General features: G+C 35.4%; 1 protein-coding gene across 3 annotated transcripts in view; it reads right to left on the bottom strand.

Annotated features, from left to right (window-relative positions):
• Positions 1–5,072: 5,072 nt before the first annotated feature.
• The window catches only part of LOC144852524 (muscarinic acetylcholine receptor M1-like), a 74,955-nt gene continuing 71,181 nt past the window's right edge, over positions 5,073–8,846 (bottom strand). For all 3 annotated transcript variants that reach the window (XM_078710372.1, XM_078710374.1, XM_078710375.1), the window contains exon 5: positions 5,073–7,211. In XM_078710372.1, coding sequence (XP_078566498.1) covers positions 5,484–7,199 — 1,716 coding nt within the window. In that variant the 5' untranslated portion in view covers positions 7,200–7,211 and the 3' untranslated portion in view covers positions 5,073–5,483. The remainder of the gene's footprint in view (positions 7,212–8,846) is intronic.

Genomic DNA, 8,846 nt, shown 5'->3' with positions numbered 1-8,846 from the left:
AGTTTTACAGCCGTCTAATAAACGTCACGTGATATTTGATTTTGTCGATAGGTGGCGATATAAATTACGCAATATTTGACTGCATGACGATTGGTGTGTACTGCATGACGATTGGTGTGTACTGCATGACCATTGGTGTGTACTGCATGACGATTGGTGTGTACTGCATGACCATTGGTGTGTACTGCATGACGATTGGTGTGTACTGCATGATGTTTGGTGTGTACTGCATGACGATTGGTGTGTACTGCATGAGGTTTGGTGTGTACTGCATGACGATTGGTGTGTACTGCATGATGTTTGGTGTGTACTGCATGACGATTGGTGTGTACTGCATGACCATTTTTTGGACTTAATGACGTGATTAGGTCTAGTGATTTTTATACAATGATTCACAAACATTAACCTGGTTTCGACCGTGTTTAATATATATTAAAAAAAAGATAAATTACCCATAGCTTCCTTTATTACATCCCATGGTTACTATGGAACGCCTCCTCTGCCTTCAGTTCACAATGGTCATGCAGTACACACCAATCGCCATGCAGTACACACCAATCGTCATGCAGTACACACTAATGGTCATGCAGTACACACCAATGGTCATGCAGTACACACCAATGGTCATGCAGTACATACCAATCGTCGTTCACATTTATCATGCAGTACACACCAATCGTCATGCAGTACACACCAATCGTCATGCAGTACACACCAATGGTCATGCAGTACACACCAATCGTCATGCAGTACACACCAATCGTCATGCAGTACACACCAAACATCATGCAGTACACACCAATCGTCATACAGTACACACCAAACATCATGCAGTACACACCAATGGTCATGCAGTACACACCAATTGTCATGCAGTACACACCAATCGTCATGCAGTACACACCAATCGTCATGCAGTGAAATATTGCGTAATTTATACCGCCACCTATCGACAAAATCGAATATCACGTGACGTTTATTAGACGGCTGTAAAACTAGGCCATCGACTCTAGATTTCTTTTATGTTTGACATACTGTACTTATTTTAACCGCTACACATCTCTGTGAATGCTCTGTTTTTTTATATATACAATAATGTATTATGCGAGACACAGGCGCGGCTAGGAGGCCATTGCAATTATTGAATTCCATAAAAGAAGTTTAAATAGTCTTAGTTTTACAGCCGTCTAATAAACGTCACGTGATATTCGATTTTGTCGATAGGTGGCGGTATAAATTACGCAATATTTGACTGCATGACGATTGGTGTGTACTGCATGACAATTGGTGTGTACTGCATGATGTTTGGTGTGTACTGCATGACGATTGGTGTATACTGCATGACGATTGGTGTGTACTGCATGATAAATGTGAACGACGATTGGTGTGTACTGCATGACGATTGGTGTGTACTGCATGACGATTGGTGTGTACTGCATGACGATTGGTGTGTACTGCATGACGATTGGTGTGTACTGCATGACGATTGGTGTGTACTGCATGATGTTTGGTGTGTACTGCATGACGATTGGTGTGTACTGCATGACCATTGGTGTGTACTGCATGACGATTGGTGTGTACTGCATGACGATTGGTGTGTACTGCATGATAAATGTGAACTGAAGGCAGAGGAGGCGTTCCATAGGTTTCTGGTTCAAATCCTGGACATGTGTGCTTCGTGCCTGAAACAAAGATATCTTAACTTCCTGGCGAGTTGTATCTAACGACGGATAATGATATAAAAGCACTCAGAAACTGAATGAAGTACTTGGCACAACATTGCCACAGAGGGCGCATGTTGATATTTCGGCCCATGTTAAAGAATACAAATGTTTCTTTTTTTTATTTGTGAAGTTATCAATAGACCAATTTTCTTGAATTTCAATAGGCATGTCCTGTAAGTCTATACCTATTCACACAGAAAAAAAAATCAGAATGATAACTTGAAAATTGTACGCGCTATTGTGATAAATAAAGAATACTCAATCACAAAAAAAAAAAATAAATAACAAAAATAAGTACTATTTGCAAAGTAATAAAGACAAGATTGAGTGTTAAATAACAGCAATGTTTATTGTCATTTTGTATTTAAAATAGTTCTACTGTATGAATGGGTGTTAACCAATAAGACAAAATACAACAGCTTGTGTTCTGATTGTCTTAACAATAAACAAACACGTTAGGTAAAACTAAAGCCCGGTTCCACTTAGGACGCAACGCAAGTCATTTGACCAATCACAAGCGATGGATAATTCGAGCTGTCGCTTGTCATTGGTTATTAAATCGTCCACTGCTTGTGATTGGTCAAATTAGTTGCGGTGCGGTAACGTCACCTTGCGTTGCAACCTTGGCAACCATGCTTAAAGGTTTTTCAATGACGTGTGACACCAAAACACTACGATACTACACAGCGCATGCGTACAAACCAATCGGCTTTGTGATAATCGATCGTCTGCAAAAAATGTGATGTATAGTAGTATTTTATAGCTACCACAACGCCGATTGCTTTTAAACATGCGCGGTTATTTGTTACACCCTATTACGTTCGGTGACGACATCATGAAATCCCAAAAGCCCCTATTCTAACGTGAAACATGGTACGGTAGTTTATAATAACATTGTAAGGAGGTACGATACGGACCTATAGCACAAAAGGTCTATATTATTTCAGATCATTTGGTAAACTATATTACATTTGATAATTTATACGTCTTTAAAAGTGATTTTCTTAATCTAAATCAAAATATAAATAATAATACTAATTGTTGTAAATCAATAATCATGTTTTAATATGTCTTGTCTTTGTGAAAATATAGAAAAGGACGGTTGACGTCCAATCCATTGGAAAATACAGTTAGATTTCCACAAAGAAAAGAATTCATATCAAAGCTGGTTTTACGAGGCAAACATGAGTTGTGGAGGCACAGGCCTATATTCTATGATCGCCTACCTAAGGCCAATTTGCACATACGAGCGGTAACGGAAAGCGGAAACCCGCGTAGCTTGTCCCACGTAGAATCTGTATTATCATGAGCGGAAACCACCCGTCCGCTCCGCGTTGTGACGAATGTAAATGGCCATAAGGAGTAACTTATAGATTCTATATTTTTATTACCGCTCGTCTGTGTAAATTGGCCTTCACAGTACTCTTAGAAGAGTCTTTTAGAAGAACCGTTTGCGATAAAATTTTTTAAACTAAAAACTCTTAAAATAACTGTGGTTTTTGGCACGTGTGTTTGAAGCTTACAAAATGATCCATGCAAATTCTTGGCCGACCAGCAGCCTAAAATATTTAAATAAATAATTAAAAATCTTAAATAAAGATTTGGTTCCTCTCCTGTATTTACAATATTTCAAAACCTTTAAATTCAGCAACCAAGTTGGTATAAATTATAAATGAAGAGGTATATATTGCAAAAATAAATAAAAGCAATGTTCTTACAACTTAAATAAGTTTTAAAATAAATACATTTTTTATAGAAAAGCAACTTAAATACTATAATATACTGTTAAATCTAATATTGTTGGCATATTATGATAAAGACTGTATTCTCTGCTCGTTAACATTGACAATACAGTAATACTTTGTGGAGTAATGTTACCCTATATAATATGGAACGTTGAAATATAATTTTCCATTGGTGGTTTATGTTATAAACATATTCAAAGATTGTTATTGTTAGGCCTGGGTTGGTAAGCTGACGAAACGGAACCAACACTTGTTTAGTAGGCCTACACATCATCTTTAAAGTAAAACGATATGAACACAACGCCTAACCAGACGGCTAAGATGTGGAAAATTTTGTTTATTTATTAAAGTCAGTTGGCTCTGTCAGGAATCAGTCTGTTAATCAGTCAGTCGTTATAGTCATGTTAAATTAGTCAACTCGGTCAGGCGGTTTATCAGAATGTCTGTCGGTAATACAGTATGTCAGTCTGTTAGTCGATAAGTGTATATTGAAGTCTTCTTCAAGCAGCCGATCAGATGACCAGCTAAAAAATGCAGTTATAAAGTTATTTAATGGCTATTTATGAACCCATATTTGCGTCCATGCAGTCTGTCTGTTTGTCTGTCTGTTGGTCAAGCAGCAACGTATCGTAGATAGTTTTATGTCATCCGTATGTTGTAGTTACTGTCATCTGTTTGAGTCGATCATTAGACAGTTGGTCACTCCTAGATTATTGTCAATATATTTTAAATCAGAACTTTATCTGAATAACATATTTCGCCCAAATTGTTTCATGTGAATTTTACCAATTGGTTGAAGGATTTTCGGTTCGGTTTGTCAGTATGTCTGTCGGTCCACTCAGTCATGATATGTTGATTTTGAGAGGGACAAACTAAACCAAGTTTAAAATACAACAGAATGTGTGTGGACTTTTGTTAACTACGTTTTACAAAAATTATTTATGACTTTTTTATGGATGCAGGCAGGTATATTTGAATTAATTAAAAAAACAAAAACAAATTGTTAAAAATCTGCAGCAATACGATACCAATCGGTGAATACATTGTGAATACACATTACAGATAAATGAATAAAGTCGGTCATTATTACAAAATAATTGTTCGCCATATATACATTATGGTTTCGTCAGACGCCAGACTGTTTGAATTGTAATTTAATTATAAATTAATTTTGTATGTATTATAAACAAGTCCTGATCATACATTAGGTGAATTTCAATTCAACATTGTTATTTATATAGTTAAACAGTAGCACAAATATGGTTTTGGTAATGTAAACATTCTAGCGTCACATATATAAATGTAATGTGTTTTATCACTAGAGGAAATCGGATGCGTCTGTGCTTAGTGGAGCAGGTCATGTGAACCACAAAGACAAGGGTTCGAATCTAAATGTATAACACTGATCTGCTATCAAAAGGACAACAAATCAGGTCTTCATTTAGGCATTGGCGATAGTGAAATAGTTTGGTTTCGTGTAAATATATTTAATACTTAATTCTTAAGTCTTTTTCAATAATTTTTCTCTTTATTTGTGATAATAATATTTAATATTGTTATTCGATATTATTTTATATTATATTATTATCAAGCTACTGTATCGTACAAAGAAAAAAAATAAATTGACAATTTAAATCATTTTTTTTACACGTTACAAAACAATTTCAGTAACATTTTGAGTCAAAGCAAAACTAGTTCAAAACAGTTTTTTACCAATGTTCCATTAATAGGAGGAGTGAAGCAAAGATAGTATGTGTACATTGAGCCGAATAAGACATACTTTTGTCGTGTAAATATCGATTATACTATCCAACAGGTAGGGTGTATTGACGATTATTAAGGCGTCTACTTTATATAGGCCTATAGGAAATTTGAAAACCTATTTTCACCTCAAAAGAAGGCATTTCTAACTGGTTCAAAATCCATAACAAATCACACAATTCACAGAATTTATATAAAACGTATTAACAATATTCATAATGACACTATATTATTTTAAACAGTTTGTGATAAATCATCGAGAGGAACTCATTCGTTCCTTTGACCGTATTTGGAGTTGCTTTATGCGCATGCGTTGATGCTTCTTTTGGAACTTGCACGTTAAAATTTGTTTAAACGCGCGTCGGAAGTTCATATTGCACAGTGCGTAGCATATAGGGTTAATCGTACTGTTTAAATAGCATCCCCAGTATGATACAGAATACAGTCTGCTATTCACCCCGTCAGGTTTCATAGCATTTACAAGAACTAAAACACTATACGGAGTCCATGTTATGATGAACGCTAGCAAAATGGCGATAAGCGTCCGCGCCGCTTTCTTCTCACGAATCAAAACAGTTCGTTTCTTTTTCACCGCGTTTGTTGCTTTGGCTTTTGTCGCCGCCGTCTTAACGGCAGTAATAGCACTCATACTTAAATTTGAATGACCAGCTCTTGAGTTAGAAGGAACACAGATTGACGATGGTCTGCTTGACGTATGATGGTGGTCAGCAGACGTCGATACTTTGGCACCACTGTCTTTATGCTGTAGAATCGTAGGAGGTGGCGTTCGCGTATACTCCACCATAGTTATCTTCGGTACATTTTCATTCTCATTTTTGGAATGTTCATCTGGAAGCTTAATTAGAATTGTATAAAGCGAAGCAGCAAAGTTATTGTCTAAATTATCACAGGTAAGAAAATTACCGTTTCGTTGATTTTGGCTAGGGGAAGATTTTGGCGATAAGTTAATCGTATTGCGAGATTTTGTGCTAGATGTATTCGTTGTTGACGTGCTCGTGCTCGGAAGAGGCGGTGATGTTCCATCACTACTGTCCTCTAACTCATCATCGACTCCTACCTCAGAATAACATAATAATTTCTTTTTCCAAGACTTTTGCACATTCTCTTCCTCGTCGTCTCCGTCAGACAACAATCGTTTTGAAGGCGCGTGCTCTGTGCTCTCTCCCGCCTGCAAATGACGTAGCTCTTTCGAACGCTTTTCCGTTTCGCGCCAGATTCTATAATAGATATAACACATCAGCATAACAGGTAAATAAAAAGCTATACTAATTGTAACAACGTTCAGTACAGTTGATAGTGTCTTTCCTTCAGATAAAAATTGTATATAACAATCGTTTTCAGCTACGGTTCTTTGATTCCAACGCGGCCAGCCAATAATAAGAGGAATCCAAACTATGATTGATATACTCCAAGCAGTTGTAATCATTATTTTGGCCTTTCTAGGTGTCCTGTTAGCCCGGTAAGTCAGAGGCTTAGTTATAGAAAAGTACCTATCAAAGCATATCACAACCAGATTCATAACAGACGCGTTGGAAGCAACGTAGTCAATACTTAGCCAGATGTCACAAACTATTGGGCCTAGCGTCCACGATTTCACAATGTACACCGTGTAAAGTGGCATAGAGATTGAAGCAATGATCATATCAGCTACTGACAAACTCAGTAAGAAATAGTTATTCACAACCTGTAATTGTTTGTCCATATAAAAGGACATCCATACCATCACATTGGCGGTAAATGTGAATACACTGATAAAGATGCAGGCGATAATTATGAAGATCACGTGCCATGGATGTTCATGATTTGGGAAACGATCATATTCTGTTTCTGTTGTAATAATCCCCTTTGTAAATACTTCTTCTGTAGCTGCTTTGGTGGTTGGTTCTGTAAAGTTAAATGATGTAAATATGTCTGTGCTTGGCCAGGTTCCGGTCACTATATCTGTCATTGTTCTTCACGTCTGAAAAATAAAAATAAATATTTCAATATGTATTATTCTAATAAAGCAAATAAATGAGTTAAAAATGAAGAAGAAGCAATTGTTAAAAACGAAAGTTTGAGGATCATTCATTAGCGGATGTCATAAGCTCTGTCTACATTATCAAACTACTTGTGAAAAAAATGTGATGTGCCCATATGAACATGATGACATCATACTACCATATTTGGGCACATAGTGAGACAGAGCTTAAGAAGTAATTTTAATCATTGGAGAAACCTTGATTGTTTATCATATTATTTATCATTAAACTCCAAGGAAAAAGATTTGTATGTAAACAGGAGACAACGGTAAAACACAAGATTAAACAACTGTACCAGTTTTTAAACAAAACAACTTAAAAAATGGAAACTTTCCAGTTTGTAAATGTTCTTATTGGAACAATACCATATTCTTGTGAGTTTACTAAACGTATAAGAAGGAACGCCATGTTGAAGTTTTTTTCTTTGTAAAGCTCGTAATCCATTTAACATTTAAGACTAAAGCAGATGTAGGTTAAAATTATAAGTAACACCAATATGAATTTAGCAGTTAAATTGAAATTTGCTAAAATATAAAATGCGGCAATAAAAAATAAAGCAACCTTTAGTTGCGGAAGGTAAGCACTATTGATTTCCTCTAAGATATATCACTACAATGTAATACATCGCAAATTATTCAAATCAGCTATGAGTAAAATACGAACCGGTAAACTTTTATTTAAGGATGAACGATTCTCTATCTACTACATGTACAAATATTAAAGTATCTAAATCTTCCAGAACATAGAATTAATATCGTTTTCTAGTACACTCGATATTTTAACTGTTCAATTGACAAGAAGAAAGTATAAACAAGAGATTATTTCGAAATGTGTAATAAATAAAGTAAATAAAACGTAATAAATAAAGTAAAAGTAAAACAGAAACTGAGCAGAATACTTGGCAAAATGTAGAGAACGATAGCGGGCGTGCTATTTACTAATTCAGCCCATATTGAAGATACAGATAACTCGAGATTTAAAAAAAAACTTTTGTGACGTCACCAATATATCGATTTCATGAAAATAATAGGCATGGTATGTTAGTATCAATATAGCTATTGTAAAATAGACGAAATCAGTACGGTAAGTAAACATTGTGATAGTTGTCGTGAAAACAATTTGCCATTCGTACAAAGCAAGTAGGTAAAATGCAGTAGGTAAGCATCTTGGCAAGTAAATGAAAAGGGCGATGAGAACAAATAAATAAAATCATGTCATTTTAGAGATACGTAGGCGATCATGTGATCTCTATCTTAAACTTCTTAACAAAAACATTGGTGGGAACATTTTCAATCAAAATGTCAACCGCAAAGAATCATTGTAATATTTTATCCGTTTTTATTCCTTTCCGTAAACACGGTGATTTAAAACGCATCAAGACATTAACTTATTTCGTATTTTACACGAAGCGAATGTCGTTAAATTCTTATAAAGTTGGATTTCGAATGAATTATGGGATTATCCCATTTAATCTGAAATAAATCATCAGTATGTTTATGATTCATTTAAGTAAATTGTTATTGCTTGCTTTTAACTGTTAACATTAATGTTTCCAAGTAATTGCTCGTTCGCAG

The sequence above is a fragment of the Antedon bifida genome, chromosome 9 (assembly GCF_963402885.1).
Source record: "Antedon bifida chromosome 9, ecAntBifi1.1, whole genome shotgun sequence".
Lineage (NCBI taxonomy): Eukaryota > Metazoa > Echinodermata > Crinoidea > Comatulida > Antedonidae > Antedon > Antedon bifida.
The sequence above is the reverse complement of the archived record's forward strand: the minus strand, read 5'-3'. Positions and strand labels throughout refer to the sequence as shown.